This window comes from Chiloscyllium plagiosum, unplaced genomic scaffold (assembly GCF_037043375.1).
Source record: "Chiloscyllium plagiosum isolate Xiang-an unplaced genomic scaffold, Cpla_swu_hap1 HiC_scaffold_34, whole genome shotgun sequence".
In the NCBI taxonomy this organism is placed as follows: Eukaryota; Metazoa; Chordata; class Chondrichthyes; order Orectolobiformes; family Hemiscylliidae; genus Chiloscyllium; species Chiloscyllium plagiosum.
The window spans coordinates 14,235,703-14,256,327 of record NW_028270172.1 but is presented as its reverse complement, the minus strand read 5'-3'; the positions used below and the strand labels follow the sequence as shown (position 1 = coordinate 14,256,327).

Here is a 20,625-nt window from a genome sequence, read left to right as displayed (position 1 = left end):
GGCCCCCTCTTATTCAGAAGGTCTGAAATCTCGTTCCTTCAGTTGTGAAAAGTCTTTCAGTATGTATTAGTCTATTTGGGATTTTTCGGTGTGAAAAATATCTGCTTAAAGTGGGATACATGCTTGTTTGCTTTTTTTTAAAACCAGTACAGCCTTCCACTTGGGTTTGAACTAAGAATTGTGCACTTGGAGCATTATGGAATGCTGCTATATCAGTTGTAAAACCTTTGTTGTATTTATGTACTTCTAGCAAGCTGAACGGCACATGAAATGGCTGATTGATCCATTGCCTGTCAATGTAAGGGTGATTGTTTCTGTAAATGTGGAAACTTGTCCCCAAGCATGGAGGTTAGTGACTGAATGTTTCACAAAGTTTGTCTCTTTTTTTAAATTGAACTTTGTAAAACTCATTTACAATAAACCCAGCAAGTTAGTCTTGAATGTCAAACATTATTGTCTTTATTTTTGTGTTTTGTATGTGATTAGCTATTTGTTTTCTGACCTAGCTAGTTGTTATATTCAGACATGGAATTTACAAAATGATAGCTTATGGGCCATCCACACTAATAAGAGTAATTTCAATTTCTGTCAATTTCTTGCTTTTCTTCCTCCACTACCTCATTTGTTTTCGAAGAGAATTGGTAATACTGTAATGAGTAACTATTAATGTACAGATAATGGGACTGAGACAAGAAACTGGATTATTTCATCATAAATTTGTTAGATTTTGTCAGTGCTTGCTCATCCATCCATAAGTATTCATCTCCTCCACTCTAATGTGAATGTTGGTAATACCTTGCAACATTCGGTACTTTGACCTGCTGTAGTGGACATGATATAATTCTCCTCAACCTGTTTCATCAGACTCTCACTTCCACTGCTGTCATTGCCAGTCACGTTCTTGGGGCTTCACATTATCTTTTAAATAATGGCACAGATATAGCGGCTCATTGGTTAGCACTGCTACCTCACAGCACCAGGGACCCAGGTTTGGTTCCATCCTTGGGCGACTGTCTGTGTGGAGTTTTCACATTCTCTCTGTGTGGGTTTCCTCCAAGTGCTCTGGTTTCCTCCCACAGTCCAAGGATGTGCAGGTTAGATTGATTAGACATGGAAAATGCAGAGTTATAGGGATAGGGTGTGTCCTGGTGGGAATCTCTGAGAGAGGTTGGTGTGTACTTGATGGGCTGACTGGCCTACTTCCACACTGTAGGGATTCTATAAATTAAAAAATTTGAACAAACAAATTCGCAACATATTCGGGGAATTATAGACCAGGCAGCAGAGCTTTGGCCACAGGAAGAATAACAGTTTCTGTATTAAAGAAGAAAATAGAAAAAGTCAGAAAACAAAAATATAATGATAAATATCAGCATGGATTTCAAAAGGGAAAGTCATGCTTGACCAAATGTACTGAATTTGTTGGAGAGCTAACAGTGAGGGTGGTCAAAGATAATTCAGGTGTTAATATATCTAGCTTTCCAAAAGACCTTTTGTAAGGTACCGTGTAATATACTAGCTGGTAAAGTCATGCAGAATTATGGGATATTGGAATGCAGCCTGACGGGCTGCAAAACTTAAAGCCGAAATCTGGAGTAAAATTTAGCGATTCAGAATGGCAATTCCTATTAATAATTCAGACTTCAGAATCAAAATGAAGCTAATAAATAGTTGACGTTTTGGATAACATCCAACAGTCAATACTGTGGACCGCAACAAATTGCAAGGCAACATTAAATTTGCACAATGGGAATACAATTAGCAAATGCCAATGCCAGATTGACATGAGTGTGGCTAAGGATTTTCATCTTGATAAAGAAAATAAGAATGTTAAATTAATTAGAAAACAATAGTCTAACTATGGTAGAGAGGTTAAGAAATCTGGACGTACAAATACAGAAGTAAAAGCATTTGTTTCTAAAGGGATAGAATTGAAAACCAGGAAAATTATGCTAAACACAGATTTAATCTTGGATAGGCCACTCTTGGAGTACTATGTTGTCATATTGTAAAAAGTATTTAGAGGACTAGGAAGATTCTCAGATGATTTGCAAGGATGATACCAGTACTGCAAATTTGTACCTATAAGGAAAAGATGAATAGTTTAGATGTCTTCAGTGGGTGACCCAATGATGGCATTAAAATTATGGAAGGCTCTGACAAAGTAGAAACAGGCGTTGTTTCCACTTGTAAAGCAAAACTAGAGGCAATCAATTTAAAGTAATCACTAAGACATCCAATGGGGAATTTAGGACACCTTCTTCACCCAAAAACCAGAATGAGAAACTTGTTCCCCCAGAGAATAGTTGAGGTGGAGCTGCATAATGATATGGTGGGAAAAGGAATCTAGGGTAGGATTCAGATCAGGTAGGATGAGTGGAGACTCATGTGAAGCACAAACATTGGCACAGATTGGCTGAACTAAAGACCTATTTTTTTGTGTGTTTCGCACATTGTAATATATTTGGTGGTGAATGAACACATAGGGTAGTATTTAGTTTAAGTATACCAGAAGATGAATTAGAATCCCATAATCCACCAATTTAATTTTGTTTCAATCAGGTTATGGCCAACACTACACCTTGATCCATTGAGCCCAAAGGATGTCAAGACTCTGATCAATTTGCAGTGCTGTAATGCTGACGTGAAATTGACTAGAGAACAGGTTTGCAATCCAGTGTCCATTTGTAACCAAGGTTTCCTGTGTAAAATGCTTTTACTTGCATCTTGAAAGGTTAAGAAATAATAAATATTAAATAAAGTATGACTTTTCTTTCAACATTTGTTCACATAAACAGAAGTATATGCAAATTATAGTTCAAATTTCTGACCTGTAAATTATTAAACTTTATTTTTTTGTGAATCTGCACACTTGTATGTTAAAGTGAACAATGAAGAAATGCATTCCTAACAAATAGAAACATTTATGAAGAGACTGGAGCAGAGATGCTGATAGAATGTGAAAAGCCAGATTCAGAGATGTGGAGTGTAATTCTTAGCTGAACTTCAGCCTCAAAGTGTAATGGGCCAGAGTGCTTTTATCAATTAATATTTAATACTTGAGTCGTTAAGCACGTAGGCTTTGATGTTTAGAAGATTGGTGCTAGCAGGATTCTGTTTCTGAACTTTGAAGATGTAAGAGAGCGTCTTTTTTGAGAATTATGTTTCTGGAGCAGAGAATTTTTGCTTTAAGAACATTTGATTAAATTCCACCTCATCAGGGAGGCTAACAAGCCTGCCTCACACTCCAGATATCAGGAACATTATGACCTGACAATTGGTACTCTCCCTGAAGCCTTGCAACTCCCTGGAGAGACAATACAAAAGAAAGCTGGGGCTTGTAAAGGGAGGAGGACACTCCCTTACATCTTTGGGTTATTAACATCAATCCAAGAGAGCATGTTGACCATGCGATTGTATATTATCTGTCAGCAACCTATGCATTAACCAGGAACTGGTTCAATTCCCTTTTGAAACCATGAAGGGAGTTGGTACACACGGCAGCAGTTGGCAACACCTTCAGTTGGCTCACATCTCTCAGGAAAGAGAGGAAATTTCTGACAACAGGTCTGTTCCTACTCCTGCAGTTTAAACACATGCCCTTCAATCCTTCAAATCTGTTAAATTCAGATAATCTTCCAATGGATGTGTAGTCCCTTTCATCATTTTATATACTTCCGTCACCATGATGAACATGCATGACCTTACCAACTAGTCTATTATATGGCACCTTACTAAAGATCTTATGGAAAGCTAGATACATTAACACCTGCATTATCTTTGACTACTCTCTCTGTTAGCTCTCCAACAAGTTTGTACCATCTACAAAATACACTGCAGTAATTCGAGGCTTTTCGACAGCACCTTCCAAAAACATGATCTCTCCCATAAACAAGGACGAGGGGAGCAGGTGCATGGCAATGCCATCACCTACAGAGTCCCCTCCAAGCCTGATCTTTGCAAACATCATCCTGACTTGGAACGACATCACCACATATTTGTTGTCTTTGAGTCAAAATCCTGGAACTCCCTCCTTAATAGCACTCTGGCAGCTCACCACCATCTTCTCAAAGGCAGTTGTGGATGGATAATAAATGTTGCCCTGTCCAGAAATGTCCACATCTCATGAACGAAGTGAAAAAAGGAAAATCAATCGGGTCATCTCTAAGTCCGTACTGCTTTGAATTAACCTGTAAGGGTCTTCGACTTAGGAATCATTTTTTCTTTAGCTCTTCTGTGAGTCACTGAGTTGCTTCTGAATTGTACTGTCTGGAATCAGGCAAGCAGTGCAGTAATACTGGACAGTTCAGTAGGATATGAGAAGTCTGTAACCCCTTTTTGAGAGCAGTAAAGGGAAACAGGACTTACAGGCAATGGGACAGATGAGTTGCTGAAACTGTCCAATCTACCTCAATTTTTGTGGGGTGTTAAGGGCGTGCTGGGGAGCAATGTTAAGGATGTAGTCAGCAGTGTACCCACACAGATCAAGCATATCGAGATCCTGTCATACGTGCTGCCAGTGTCTGTTAAAGTATGTTCCCAGAACTCAATCAACACCATAAAGGCAGATTATCTTGTCATTATTGCACTGTTGTTCATAGGAGGTTTTCTGCACAAATTGACTGCTGCTTATCCTACATTCTGATAGAGACTGCATTTCAAAAGTACTATGTTTACTCTGCAGTGTTTTGGGATGACCATTGGTTGTGAGTGGTGCTATATAAGTGCAGTCTCTAGATTAGAGTGGTGCTGGAAAAGCACAGCAGTTCAGGCAGCATCCGAGGAGCAGTAAAATTGACGTTTCAGGCAAAAGCCATTCCTGATGAAGGGCTTTTGCCTGAAACGTCGATTTTACTGCTCCTCGGATGCTGCCTGAACTGCTGTGCTTTTCCAGCACCACTCTAATCTAGACTCTGGTTTCCAGCACCTGCAGTCATTGTTTTACCTATATAAGTGCAGATCTGTCTTTCTTTAGCAGTTTTCAGTATAGTCACCTATCTGCACAGTTTAATTCTTGGGAACATGTGGCACAATTCACAGCTTTTCACCTTCGACATCCATGTGGCTTTGATCTAATACTATTGATAAATAACTTTTCAAGTACCCTTTAAATATCCTAGTTCATGTAAAATTTAAAACTTCCTCTCTCCAGATTTCTGCCTATCTGCACACCCAAACACCAAAGAACAATTACAATTAATCAATTACACTCAAACGTCTGTTCAGAATTCCAACTCTGGCGAGTTAATTAAATAGATAATTTTAAAGTCAAAATAGCTTGAAACTAATGTTCTCATTGGAATTCTCCAGTGGTTTAGCAGATACGTATCCAGAGATTGAGAGAGTCATAAGGTTCAGGAAGGTCCCGGGTTGAGGCCAGATAGTCATAGAGATGTACAGCGTGGAAACAGACCCTTCTGTCCGACTCCTTGATGCTGACCAGATATCCCTCCAAACCCTTCCTATTCATATACCCTTCCAGATGCCTTTTAAATGTTGCAACCACTTCCTCTGGCAGCTCATTCCATACACGCTGTACCATTTGCATGAAAAATTTGCCCCTTAAGTCTCTTTTATATCTTTCCCCCCTCACACTAAACCTTTGTCCTCTAGTTCTAGACTCCTCACTCCAGGGAAAAGAGCTTGTCTATTTACCCTACCCTTGCCTTTCATGATTTTATAAGCCTCTATAAGGTCACTGCTCAGCCTCTGACGCTCCAGGGAAAACAGCCCCAGCCTATTCAACCTTTCCCTGTAGCTCAAATCTTCCAATTCAGGCAACATTCTTGTAAAGCTTTTCTAAACCCTTTGAAGTTTCACAGCATCCTTCCAATAGGAAGAAGAATAGAATTGCACGCAGTGTTCCAACAGTGGCCTAACCACAGCCACAACATGACCTCCCAACTGCTGTACTCAATACTCTGACCAATAAAGGAAAGCATACCAAACGCCTTCTTCACTATCCTATCGACCTGCAACTGTACTTTCAAGGAGCAATGAACCTGCACTCCAAGGTCTCTTTGTTCAGCAACACACTCTAGGACCTTCTATTAAGCCCTGCTAAGATTTGCTTTCCCAAAATGCAGTACCTCACATTTACCTAAATTAAACTCCATCTGCCATTCCTTAGAACGTTGGCCCATCTGATCAAGATTCCGTTGTAATGTGAAGTAACCTTCTTTGCTGTCCATTACACCTCCAATTTTCATATCATCTGCAAACTTACTAAGTATACGTCCTATGTTCACATCCAAATCATTTATATAAATGACGAAAAGTAGTGGACCCAGCACCGATCCTTGTGGCACTTCACTGGTCACAGGCCTCCAGTCTGAAAAACAACCCTCCACCATCACCCTCTGTCTTCTACCTTCGAGCCAGTTCTGTATCCAGATGGTTAGTTTTCCCTGTATTCCATGAGATCTAACCTTTCTAACCTTGTCAAACGACTTACTGAAGTCCATATAGATCACATCCACCACTCTGCCTTCATCAATCCTTTTTGTTATTTCAAAAAACTCAATAAGAGACCTAAGGGGCAACTTCAAGTAGAGGGTAGTACATGTATGGAATGAGCTGCCAAAGGAAGTGGTGGAGGCCAGTACAATTGTAACATTTAAAAGGCATCTGAATGGGTATATTAATAGGAAGGGTTTAGAGGGGTATGGGCCAGGTGCTAGCAGGTGGGACTAGATTGGGTTGGGATATCTGGTCAGCATTGACGAGTTGGATCGAAGGGTCTGTTTTCGTGCTGTACATCTCTATGACTCTTAAGTTCATGAGACATGATTTCCCACGCACAGAGCCATGTTGGCTATCCCTAATCAGCCCTTGCCTTTCCAAATATGTGTAAATCTTGACCCTCAGGATTCCCTCCAACAACTTGCCCACCACTGACATCGAGCTCACCAGTCTATAGTTCCCTGGCTTGTCCTTACCATCTTTCTTAAATAGTGGTACCAAGTTAGCTAGCCTCCAGTCTTCTGGCACCTCACCCAGTGACTATCGATGATACAAATATCTCAGCAAGAGGCCCAGCAATCACTTCCCTAGCTTCCCACAGAGTTTCAGGGTACATCTGATCAGGTCCTGGGGATTTATCCATCTTTATGCATTTCAAGACACCCAGCACTTTCTCCTCTGTAATATTGACATTTTTCAAGATATTACCATAGCCTCAACTGCTTTCAATCAAATCTGTGTTATGAGTACTTCTCAGTGTTGCTGTTTATGCTTCTGGGAACACTGAAGACCGATTGAACTCAACAGGGCACTTACTCTGTTCTAGACACTTCTAGGATTGCTCATGAATTGTAGCACTTGACTGATGTAACTGGTCCCTGAGGAACCATACCGTTTCTAGAGAGGTGAGGAAATGAATTGTTTACTTATTTGAGTATCATCATTGATTGTAGGAGAAGAAGTTGGAGAAACATTGCAGATCTGCGACTACATGCAATGCACTGTATGTTACCCTACTGGGCAAAATGATCACAAGGTGAGAATATAAACTTATGTAATTAACTATTATATTTTTTTTGTATTCTGTAAAAATGCTTTCAACCATCTCTATTTATTTCTGCATAAGTGGAAAATATTGCTGCAACTATTTTCTTTTAAACTGTGAACTTTTTTTAAACATAGGGTTTGGTTAGAAAACTGTGGATATACTGTCCCAAGTGCCAAGGAAAGGATCTAAGGGCACAGAAGAAGTTGCCAAAAGGAAATGCTAGAATAATATCAGAGCTGAAAGGTTATATGTAATAGGCAAGATTGAACTAGCTGGGTGGGTGACCTGACAGAATTCTTCAAAACTATTGTGGAGGAATTTTCACTTCAGCACAAGATGAGAACTAACTCTCAAATGTAAGATGATAATTAATAAATTATTCATGAGAAACTTCTCCATCTCAAGAGTATTTAGACAAAATTAAGGTAGATAAGTCCTCAGTGCCTGATGGGATTTTTGTTTCACAGATAGTCGGCCTGGCTTTGTGTGGGGAGGTCTTGTCTACCAAATTCGATTGAGTTTCTTGGGGAATTGACAAAGATAATTGAGGGTAGGCAGTGGATGTTATCTACATGGACTCCATTAAAGCATTTGACAAGATCCCTGATGCAGGCTTATCCAGAAGATTAAGTCATAGTGATTTGGCAAATTGGATACAAATTTGGCTTGGTCATAGAAGGCAGAGGGTAGTTGTGGGAGCTGTTTTTTTTCTGTGGAGTTCTGTGACCTGTGATATTCCACAAGGATCTGTGCTGGGTCCTCTGTTTGAAATACATATCAACGATTTGGATGAAAATGTAGTTCATCATTCAGGTGACATGGACATTGCTGACCAGGCTGATACTTATTGCCCATCCCTTAGGATAGCTATAAATTCTGTTACGATCGAGCCCTCCACAATCACCTGATGAAGGAGCGTCGCTCCGAAAGCTAGTGTGCTTCCAATTAAACCTGTTGGACTATAACCTGGTGTTGTGTGATTTTTATCTTAGTTTATTTTAGTCATGCTTGGCTTGTAATCCATCTTTGCTTGCTCCATACATTACACTGTATACTCAATGGCTCAGACTTTTTGGTTTCTCATTTATCATGCTTACAGGTCCCTCCAGAAATGTTGTGAACTTTTGAGTGGCAAGTTATCATCTAGATATACTTTTCAGAGCAAATCCCACATTGTACGGAATCTGTAGTGTGTATGGGCAGAGCAAACGACAGCATATTTCCTCACAAAAGCAGATTTAAGATTGCTCACTCAGACATGCATTCAAAGCCAGGAAGTGTAACAGAATATTTAATCCGATATTCAATTGTATTGAATGCAACACTAAACGAAAGAATGATGAGATGAAATAAGGTATATAAAAGGAACAGAAAAGGAAAACCAAATTGAATGTTGCTATTTTTGTTAAAAAGAAGCTATTCCTACTACATTAATTGCACTTCAGAAGTACATCTTTGGCTGTAAGTTGCTTTAGGATGTCTGGTGGTTGTGAGAACAATGATTACATGAGGAGGGAATGAGACTCCATAACTGTGAAGGTTATTACTTTTCAGTATTGGAATGTTTGTTTAGTAGTAATCAAGATTAATCGTAATGTTAAAAATTTATTTAACCCTGAATGCTTCAGTTCTAAGTGTCTCTGGCATGTTTAATGGATAAATATTGAAAATCCAAACTTTTAATGTTGATGCTTTGGATGAGGTACTGCTGCACCCAAAGCTAATGGACGAACATGACAATTTGGAAAGTGGCTTCTTGACAGCAATATAGATCACAATGTTTATGTTATGGGCCTGGGCGAATGATTCAGAGGCATGAGCTCCCACCACTTGATAAATTTAAAAACCTGGAATGAAATTTTCCTGCCAGTTATGGTGACCAAGACACTTATGGGTCATTGTAAAAACAAATATGGTTCATTAATGTCCTGTCGAGAAAGACATCTGCCAACCTTATTCAGTCTGGCCCTTATTTGACTCCAACCACACAACAATATGTTTCACATGTAGCTGCCCTCTGAATTGGGCCAACAAGCAACTGTGCAGTACTCAGTTGGCTTACTGTCATCTCCTCAAGGGCAGCTAGGTGTGGGCAATTAATGATTGTTGATCTCGTCAAAGTGCCCACATCCAGTGAAGGAATAAAATAAAAATAGTTGCATTTGACTGTGTGTGTGCTAACTCTGGAGGTTGCTATGCTAGATAACGTTAAGCAATGAATCATCACCATTATTCTTAACACAGATATAGACCAATGTAATTAGCAACTTTTTAATTCATTCATGGGATGAGAGCATCTCTGGTTAGACCAGCATTTATTGGCCATCCTTAATTGTCCAGAGGACAGTTATGAGTCAACCACATTGTTGTGGGTCTGGAGTCACATGTAAGCCTGACCAGTAAGGATGACAGTTTCTTTCCCTAAAGGAAATAACTATAACATTTTTAAATGTATGCTTTATTTCTGCTCGGTGTTTTATTTTAAAGCATTAATTCTACATTTTGTAATCATCAACTTTTATGTTGCTCAGCTCCTGCTGCTACTGGACACAGAAATGAATTTAGTATGAAGTATTTAAGTAATAATTAATGATGCATTTGCTTCAAGAAATTATATCATCATACTCTGTGTAGCATAAACTTTAAGTAGTTGCTTTTATAAAAGGGAATGTGCTGCATTTTCTTCAATTTCAGAAAAAGTTCAACCTATTTAATTGCAGATACTGAGGTTAACTGCATTTGTATTTGTTTAGCATCAAAGGTTTGGGAGATATAGATCAAACTCTCCAGAAATGTTTCCAGTGTCAGGATACAGTTTCTTTATACAGACTTGTGCTGCAATCTATACAGCAATCTCTACCTACTGACAGGGCCAAGCAGCTGATGAGAGAGGTGAGAAGATCTTTTTTGGCAATTGTCAGCAAATTACTTTCAATTTGGAGGAGTGTACAGATGTAAAGTTAGATTATTGCAAACATTTTTAAAAATCACATAAAGAACAGAGAAGGTTTCCTGGAATTAAATTAAAATAAACCATAAATAACTGAAAGGAATTGATTATCTGAAGAAATGTTTTTCTTGGATGTGGTGGACCTTATAATATGTTATTAATAGTGTTTGGTATATTTTAACTATCTAATCTTGATTTCAAGTACTTAAGAATTTTAATGGTTGCAACATGTGATTGGTCTGAAATTCATTAAAGTGGAACACTCCAATTGTGTTTTGACATCGTTTCTTAAGGTGCATTAGGCTGATTGTTCGCTATCGCAATTTGGCAGCCAGCATGAAAAAAATATTGTGGAGATCACTGTAAAGGAATGAAAAGAAATTCTCCCAAAAAAACGGATTTGTGCCTTACAGCCTTACTCTTCGCCACGGTCAGAAGCTTTGCAGGGTACAAAAAGTAATTGGGGGAAAAATCCCAATCTGAAGAAGAGTCATATTGGATTGATATATGAACTCTGTGTCTGTCTTCACAGATGCTGCCAGACCTGCTGTGTTTCTCCAGCACTTCCTGTTTTTGTTATAAACAATAATTAGTTGGTTGTGAAACACCTTGAGTTGCTCTAACCTGAATCTGTTTGCCTGGTGGCTAAATTTGTAATTTTAATATTTTAATTAGTACCATACATGCAAGTTTTTGCTGCCACCACGTATTTTTAGAACTTTTTCTGTCTTAATGTAATTATTTTACTTATAAAGGAATGTAAATCAAAACTTCTTAATAGTAATGTCAAGTGTGGCTTGTTTATTTTAACCCTGCTAAAGGATTTGAATTTGCTTTCAATCTTGTCCACATCAAAGTTGTGCAGGTTTGCTGTTTCAATTCAAGATTATCAAATTTTCTGTAATTTAGAAATTGATTTCTGTGTTTCTGAAGAAGAGGCAAGCATATTGCTAATTTGAAAAAGTCTTGAAAAGAAAAATAAATGTTTATCTGATATTTTATATTCCCATTACCTAAGTAGAACCCACTCAAATGTTTAAAATATTTAAAACTGTTACATTTGTTGAGAAAATGCAAGTTATATGCATGATTGTTCGCTTGTAATTGTGTGGAAGTCGTGTGAGTAAACGTTGAGTGGTTAAAGCACATATTTTAGTGTATATTTTTTTTAAAATCATTTTTAACGTATTTTCAACCAACAGGATGATTTTAAGTCAGATTCTTTAAAATGCTTCTTGTGTTGTCGATAAGTTTGTCTTTGTCATTTCTAACCTTTATCTCTTACTTCCTTTTCAGATTCTCTGTCTAATCTATGTGAGTCACAATGGTGTTAGCGAAGGTGAACTATTAGAGATTTACCCAGAACTTTCCTGGCCTATATTAGCCTCTCTTCTTCATAGTTTGCAGGGCACGTATGTGATAACATACAGCTGTGGATTGCTGAAGTTTCAGCATCTTCAGGTAAGATTACTTACTTGCAAATAGCATTCACCTCCCTGTTCTTCAAGATTCCGAAGGCATGCAAACACTTAAGCTATTGTATTTTCGCAGATGTATAGAACCGTGACAGGACTGAATAGAATTTTCATAGTTAGGAAAGCATTAAGCTCACAAAATTAGCTTCTGGGTTTCTGGTAACTCCCACTATCATACAGAAAATTTGCTGACAGCTGATTAACTGGGAAATAAATAGTAGTAAATATTATAGGTCAACCACACTTGGAACATTCTTTTTTTGGGCAAGAAATTATTTGAATTTATGTCATGCTGTTGTCAATCTTATACTATCCCAGTGACGCAGCCAATGAAATTATGGAAGAAGACATGACAGCCAATGAATTTACAGGGCAGAACATGACAATCAATTTGTATGCATCAAGATTCCACAAGTGGCAATGAGATAAATGATCAAATAAACTGTTTTTGTTTAGTGATATTTCCATGGGGCAAGGATGGCTGCAGCAATGGGTGACCTGTCTGCATTATTCTTTGAATAGATGTATAAGATGTTTTATGTCGATCGGGCTACATGGTGGCTCACTTGTTAGCACTGCTGCCTCACAGTTTCAGGGACAGAGGTTTGATTCCATCCTTTGGTGACTGCCTGTGTGGAGTTTGCTAATTCTCCCTGCGTCGGCATGGTTTTCCTCCGGGTGCTCTGGTTTCCTCCCACAGTCCAAAGATGTGCAAGTTAGGTGAATTGGCCATGCTAAATTGCCTATAGTGGCAAGGGATGTGCAGGCTAGGTGGATTAGCCAGGGTAAATGCTGGGTTACAGGGATAGGGTAGGGGGTTGGGTCTGGGTGGGACGCTGCTCAGAGGTTGGTGTGGACTCAATGGGCTGAATGGTCTGTTTCCACAGTGTAGGAATTCTATAATTCTATGATCTGCAAGTATAGACAAAACTTGCATTTGAGCAGTATAGTGCTCCCTCCTTACTTGGCTGGAGTGTCAGTCCAGGTTATGTGCTCAATTCTCTGGAGTGGAGTGTGAACCCATGATTTGACTTGGGTATGAGCATCAATGCTGATACCACATTGACTCCTTTCCTGATGTATTCACAGTTATTTGAGCACCATCAAAGTGTTAGATATGCATTCTGTTTCTAGTGACTGTAACAATCTACATTGTGGGTAAAGTTCAGATGTTACTTTGTGTTTAATGTTTATGATCTTATGATTTATTTGAAGGCTTGGGAAGCAGTGAGATTGCAATATATGGAAAAAGAAGAGTCCGACACTATTACAGTGTACAGAGAAAAACTTGTGCAATATTTTTCACATCAAATGAGGTATTTATTAGCCCTATAAGTAATCACAAGGGTATATAACAACTTAATCACAATTTAGTTACAATTTTTAAAAAAGAAACTTTCTTCTCTCTCTTTACATCCTTCCAACAGAGGGGATTTGTAGGCATATTGATTCCATGCCTTAACTAATGTTATTTTTTTAACCAGGTGCTAGAAAATATTTAAAAAAAACAAACTAACAATCCAAAGTTCTGTGGAAGCTGAAAATCTGAAACAAAATGAAAAACTCAGCAAGTCTAGCAGCATCTGCAGGGAGAAAGCAGAGTCAACATTCTGGGCTCGACGTTAACTCCGCTTTCTCTCCACAGATGCAGCCAGACCAGCTTAGATTTTGCTAGAAAATATAATATGCAGACACTCACTCTTGCATTCTTGCCCTTTTCTAATAAAGAAACACTTGGCTTGGTATACCTCGGTACTCCTATAAAATCAAACACCAGCTTACAGAACATAAGGAGGGTACTTGGCCCATTGTGTCTGTGCTAACTCTTTAAAATAGTTCTCCAATTAGTCCCGTTTCCTCAATCTTTACCAATAATATCCTGGAAAGGTCTTGCATCCAAATATATCCACAAATCCTTTTTGAAAGTTATTATTAAATCTATTTTCACCACCAATTCAAACAGCATATTTCAGATCACAATAATCCATGTGAAAAGAAATGTTTCCTTATTCTGTCTTTAGTTCCTCTGCCAGTTATCTTAGATCTGTGCCCTCTGGATACTGGCTGTTCCGCAATTGAAAATGGTTTCTCCTTAGTTACTCTGTCAAATCACTTCATAATTTTGAATACCTATGTTAAGTCTTCACTACTGAAAGAGAAGGATTCCCAGCTTCTCAAGTTCTCCCTGTAATTGAAGTGTCTCATCCCTGGTATCATTCTAGTAATTAAAACCTTGATCTCTCTTTGTAAAGAATTGTGCCCTGAATTGGATACAGTTATCCAGCTGAGGCCATACCAGATTTTATAAAGATTTAGCTTACCTTCTTTGATTCTGTCCTGTATTCACCCATTCATAAAACCAAGTACCCGTTATGCCTTGTTACAGTCTTCCCAATATGTCCTATCACTTGCGTTGACTTTGTGTATGTGTAAAGGGTGGTCAAGGCTTTCTGTTCTCGCACTCCTTGTGAATTTGTACTATTATATTTATCTCGCCATTTCTCATTCTTTCTACCAATTTTAAAATTGGGGTGTTGTCATTCATGGAGCCATTGTAGGTCAGTGAGGATCACGATTGCTCAGAACTTGGTCTGAGTTAAGATACAGGTAACAGGACATTGGATGAACTCAAATTGATAATGAACATGATTCATTTATTGGGTTTAAAAACAAAATTCTGGAAGTTCTCTGTAGGCCTGGCAGTACACATGAAAAGACAAACTGAGTTAATGTTTTAGGGTAACAATCCATCTATAGGATTAATTGTAACCTGACAAACAACGTGACTTAATGTTTCAGGTCAGTCCTAATGCTGATGGATACTGTGTGTATTATGCTGCCAGATATAATACAATGAAATTGGAATCCCACCACATGAAACCACAGATATGAGCCTCTCTACACTAAATTGCTATTTTGCTTTCTTTATAATACTTGGGATTATAATTAACATTATTTTATGTCTTCTAGATAAGTTTGTTGAATGGATTGTTAAATCACTGATTTGGCAGTTCCTGTTTTACTTCAGTGTATAAAATGTTATTCTTTGTGACTGTATGGCACATGTTATTCATAACTAATCTGTGGCTTTTCAGTCAGGGCAGAGTAACCTGGCGTGATGCTGATGAACTTCCCTGGCTCTTCCAGCAACTGGGAGACAAACAGAAACTGCACAATTGCCTGCTGAACCTTTTTGTCTCTCAGAATCTTTACAAGAGGTAGGAAACTGGACCACTCAGTCATTATCCCCCTTTTCAAAAAAAGCTTTGATCCTTATTTTGGGGAATCTCTTAAAACCAGGGTGGCTGTATTAAGTCTTGATAGTTTGGACTCTGTGGAAATGCAGAATATAATTTGATTGGGTTCACAATCTACTGTGAAGACTTCACAACAAATGTAATTATGTGATCATGTGAATTGTTAACCCATTTCTTTGATTAAAATGAAATGTCATGCCATTGGTAAAAGTTAATTTGCACGTAGCCCTATTAATTCAGGATTTATTACCTAAAGAGTTTAACAAAACAACGATACTCATCTAAACTGTATTGTTCTGTACGTTGTACTGTTGTTTTCGAGACATTTATTTTTGTTGAAGAAGTAACATCAGCAACTGTTTGTATGATATGAACATAAGAACGCAGCAGAAAGTTCATTTAATGGGAGTAAATCATTTGAAATCTTCATGGAGAAACAAGATAAATGAACCGGCTCCTGTAGTTAGTAAAGATAGAAAAGAATGATTTGTGTCTACGTTATTGTGCAGAATCTGTGCAAATGAAGTAAGGATGACATGAGAAGAAAGGTTGTCACACAGTGACTTGTCAGGCCATGGAATGCACTGCTGGAAATCTGGTGGAGGCAGGTTTAATTCAAGCGTTTAAGAAAGCATTGGATGATTATTTGGATTGGTAAAGTGCATGGATAGAACTATTGCAGGTTTGATGGGCCAAATGGCTGCCTCCTGCACTGTACCAATTCTGTGATGAAACAGACTTTAATTTCTTTTTGAGCAGTTATATAATAGAATTGTAAAATTACATGGAGGCACATGATCAGTGCATTAAAAAGAAACTAGCTGTTAGGCTCTTCTTTGGATTTAATGCTGAGAACTGCTTCAATATGAAACTAAGGAAAGTATTGTTGAAGGAAAGAGCATTTTGGGCTCTTTAACAAATATAAAGAGATATTTTTTGTATTTTGGGACTGACTTTTCAATTTAGGAAAAATGGAGGAATAAAAGTGATCATGTGGCCTCTAAACTCTGCTGTTAGTGAGACAGAGTGGGTTGTAGCTGTTGAAGATTAATGATGGGAAGGTTGTGTTTACTGAGAAGATGATGCAAGTTCTTCAAGTCTAATAACAATGATAAAACATCTGTGCTGATGTGGATAGACTGTTGGTCTCTAAAGTCCCAGGAAAGTGTTGGGAATATCATATTTTGTAAACACTTGCACTTTAAACTGTCCATTTATTTTCAAGGTAGAATGTGTTATGAAGTTGAAGGTGTGTACTGTTCCTTTAAGAGAGAGTGTGATGTTCTGGACTGGAGAGATTACAAGCATCTGTGTACATGACTAGATGGCAGTAATTGAAAATTTGTAACATTTGACTGTGAAATAGATACCTGTGTTTTGGTTGCTGTTTTGACAGCAATTCGAATTTAACCAATCAGTTTAAATTATGCTCCAGGTACAAAAAAACCAATCGAGTTTGAATTTATTGTTTTGCCGACATAAAACCAATGAGATGATCCGATATGGGGGAGGGGATGGTATAAAATGCGAACCTTTTGAAAATTGGTCAGAGTAACAGCCGTCGAGGCAAACTTATGGAGAGCTAACATCTTGCTCTCCAAGACATTAGGAAGCAGTTTCTATCAAAGGTACCTTTTCATATGAAACATACTCGCATTAAAAGGAAATAAGACAACCCAGGAAGATCTTCAGCCAGAAGAAGAAAGACACAAAAGATGGCAGTGACTGTGTGGTTTTGAAATTAAGTTGATGTCATTTTGCTAAGTGTTTTATAGGAATAGCATATTGTTATAGAGTTGGAGGCAGATGATAAGCAGTTAAGAGAAAGGGGGGCTTAAAGTTGTGAATAGTTGTTTAATGTTCACTTTTACAGTTAAAAAATAAATTGATGTTACTTTCCTTAAATAGTGGAATTTGGAAGTTCTCTGTCACTTGTACTTTAACAGATTGCGAGGCGGCCTTTTCTGAGTGTTTAGTTTAATTAACAGGGGTTCACCGCTCTGTGGTAACAAATGAAAGTGGGAATTCAAATAATAGCTAATTAATATTTGTGGATACGAGGCCCATGTGATCTATGTTGCTTCGGAGATGAGTTTTGAGAGGGGGAAGAGTCCATAAGAAGCCATTGTAGATTGACTTACAAAATGTTTTCTTATCTTAGTGCTTGTCTGTTCGGATCCAAGAGTTGGATGAGTTACAGACAGTAAGTCTCGATGGTTTAAGTCTCCATGCAGTACTGCCTGTAGGAATTGTTCACGAGGAATTAAATGTGATGAGAACGTTATCAACTCATCCTTCTCCATGAAAGTCAGTTCAGGCAGTGTGAGTTACCTGACTGAGGAAGGAAAAGAAAGGAATTAAATTCCTGATAATTACTAATCACTTTGGGCTAGTTCCAGGATAATGGAGGGATCTAAGGGACAGAATAAAGTATAATTATAAATTTTTGGTGTTTTAAATTTTAATTGGAGGGGATTCTTTCTGTAGTTTAGAGTATACGTTGTCTACTGAAATTGTATTTTGCAAATGCTGTTTTCAGTTTGTATTACAGTAAAAGATGTAAATTTTGAAGTCTTATTTGATGGTCCTTTCAGTTGGTCACTGAAAGTTCAGTTATCGTTTTAAAAGATAGTGGCTGCAAAGATCATGCTATTAAACACTTGCTATGAGATTAATCTCGAGAAGCTTGAGACTGAAAGTCTTTAGTGAAGTAGACTGGAAAAGACACCAAATGTAATTATTTTAACACAATTTCACCTCAGTGCCTTTTGAAAGCAGGAAACTGAGAGCCTATTTCTGGAGTCTTGCTGTGTTGCCTAATCTTGTAATTAATTGGGGTTTGTACACATTGAATTTTGACATGTGATTATTACAAGTAATTAAACATCCTCTTCAACAGTATCATTTATCCATTACAAGTTTTGGAAAAGTGAAATTTTTATTTGACGACTAATGAAAATTTGTGAAGGCTGTTTTGTGTTAACATCATATTTGTCTAGTTTGGCATTTTGCTCCATAATGTGGAAGGACTAAATGAGAATTCCATCTTATTTATTTATGTAAATTATCTTACAACAAAGGTTGCTGCGAAAGAAAAATGTAATTGTTTCTGTTTGACATGAAATGCTTTCTTGTTATGTGTCTCCAAAGACTAGAGGCAAAATAAATTTAATTCTGTCTATCTGTGTAGTTGTAACTTCACTTGCAGTGAATACCTAAACCACAGATTTAATATTCTTGGTTCATTTATATAATACCAAACTAAGGCATTAAATGGATTGTCAACAAGAGAATGGAAAGAAGGAATAGCAGCATTGAATAAATTATGACTGACACTATATCCCTGCTGTCAATTAGAAATTGTTAAATAGCCACAGTGTGGCCTTGGTGACACTGTTTTAGCTGCATGTGCTGACTTTAGTAGAAGATTTTTTTCCACTTGAAATATAGGTAGATCTGTGTAACATTTGTAAATATACTTCACAGCCACCTACCACATTTTAGGAAGTAAAGAAGTAAAACATTTGCACCCTGCCACTCTTCAGTTTAGGTTTGCTCGCTGAGCTGGAAGGTTCAATTTCAGACGTTTCGTCACCTTCATCTGGAGGCTCACTGAAGATGTTACTTAGTATGGTGACGAAACGTCTGAAAACAAACCTTCCAGCTCAGTGAGTAAACTTACATCTGGAACCTCAACCTGCGCTACAAATCTTCTCAAAACCTGCTAACTCTTCAGTTTATCATATTACTGTAAACTACCCAAAAGGGTTAAAATTCACATAGATATGACATCTGAATATAAATTTTATTCATGCCCAATAATTATGCACATTATTCTTTTTAATTGCTAATTAGAAATGCAGTTTGCGATTTTGTCATATCTGATTGGTGATTAAAGTAGTGGACAACACTGTCTTGATTGTAATTATAAACATTTCTCAGATGCTTGTGACAATTCTATAGAAATAGTATGTAATCATATTGTTAATTGCTTATATGCTAAAACTTTGCACCAACTAGGTTTATTCTCCTGTACTTGTGTCAAAAAATGTTTTCCTATTAGCTTGGTGCAGATCTTCTGTGCATCTTTTCAACCATTTGTATGTTGTCTTTCAGGGGCCATTTTGTGGAGCTGCTTTCGTACTGGCAATATGTGGGAATGGATAAAACTTCTATGGCTGCTGCTTATTTTGAGTCTTTAAAGCAGTATGAAAAAAAATGTGAGGGCGAAGATATGATCACACGTTTGGCAGATCTCTATGAAACATTAGGGCGCTTTTTGAAAGACTTGGGCCTACTGAGTCAGGTACTTATTATAAGTCCTGTTAAGGTATAGGAGAGAAAACTTGATGAGTAAAACGCAACAGAATATTATATTTAACGTGGACCTAAGTTACCCAGCTTTCACATCTTAAAATAAGTCACTGACTGTTTCAAATGGTTCTATTAATCAGCTCTGTCCAAACTACATTAACAGCAGTAGAGAAGCTGTGTTCTGCACAGACCTTCCACTGGATTCAAACACTGTGATCACTCAGGAGGTCAAAAGTCACATGAAAGCAGGTTTTAGTATAACTGGTTTATTTGAAATCACAAGCTTTTAGAGCATTGCTCCTTCATCACCTGATGAAGGGAAAGCGATCCAAAAGCTCGTGATTTCAAATAATCTTGTCAGACTATAACCTGGTGTTGTGTGAATTCTGACCTTGCCCATCCCAGTCCAACACCGGCACCTCCACATCATGGTCACCCAGGAGAGCCGAGTGATTTGAATTTTAAATATTTATTAAATAAGCTGATGGAGCTTCTGATTAATCTCTCACTGTCTTTGTGGGACTGAGTATACATTTTAGTCTGTCTCCCAGACCTGAACAGCCCACCCTACTGAAGAAGCTTCAGCAGCAATTTAGAGTGTATAGGTGAAATGTATTTCAAATATGAGAGCTCGTTTGTTGGCTTGATTGGCAACAGTACTTTTTTGTGGTTCCAAATTTTACAAACCAGAGAGTCGCGGTTCTAAATCCCAGGCTATGATGAATTTTTTTTCAGCTGACGTAGAAATTGGGGAACAGCTGTCTGTCTAAGTATTCTTAGGTTAACAATAAACAAGACTCAGCATCTACACTGTTCTGAATGAAGAGTCAAAATTGATTTTTTTTTTAAGCCAATAATTCTCATTAGAGAAACTTAGCAAGTCTGGCAGCATCTGTGAGAGAAAAAACAGCTAACATTTTGAGTCCAGTGACCCTAAAGGTCCGCAGATGCTGCCAAACCTGCTGAGTTTTGCCAAGAACTTCTGTTTTTGCTTGCTTCAGATTTCAAGCATCCACAGTTCTTTGTTTTGTTTTATTCTCAGGGCCCCGCCTGTTAATGTCTATATCTCTCTTTAACCGAATAAACTTTGCATTCTTTTCAACTCCCCAAATTCACCAC

At 37.9% G+C, this 20,625-nt stretch overlaps 1 protein-coding gene across 3 annotated transcripts in view; it reads left to right on the top strand.

The window, feature by feature from the left end:
* Window positions 1–20,625, top strand: part of nphp3 (nephronophthisis 3) — a 65,223-nt gene that overhangs the window by 29,944 nt on the left and 14,654 nt on the right. For all 3 annotated transcript variants that reach the window (XM_043719514.2, XM_043719513.2, XM_087978494.1), the window contains exons 14-21: window positions 251–348; window positions 2,563–2,665; window positions 7,416–7,498; window positions 10,264–10,402; window positions 11,757–11,921; window positions 13,151–13,251; window positions 15,031–15,153; window positions 19,309–19,498. In XM_043719514.2, the coding sequence (XP_043575449.2) occupies window positions 251–348; window positions 2,563–2,665; window positions 7,416–7,498; window positions 10,264–10,402; window positions 11,757–11,921; window positions 13,151–13,251; window positions 15,031–15,153; window positions 19,309–19,498 (1,002 nt within the window). The remainder of the gene's footprint in view (window positions 1–250; window positions 349–2,562; window positions 2,666–7,415; window positions 7,499–10,263; window positions 10,403–11,756; window positions 11,922–13,150; window positions 13,252–15,030; window positions 15,154–19,308; window positions 19,499–20,625) is intronic.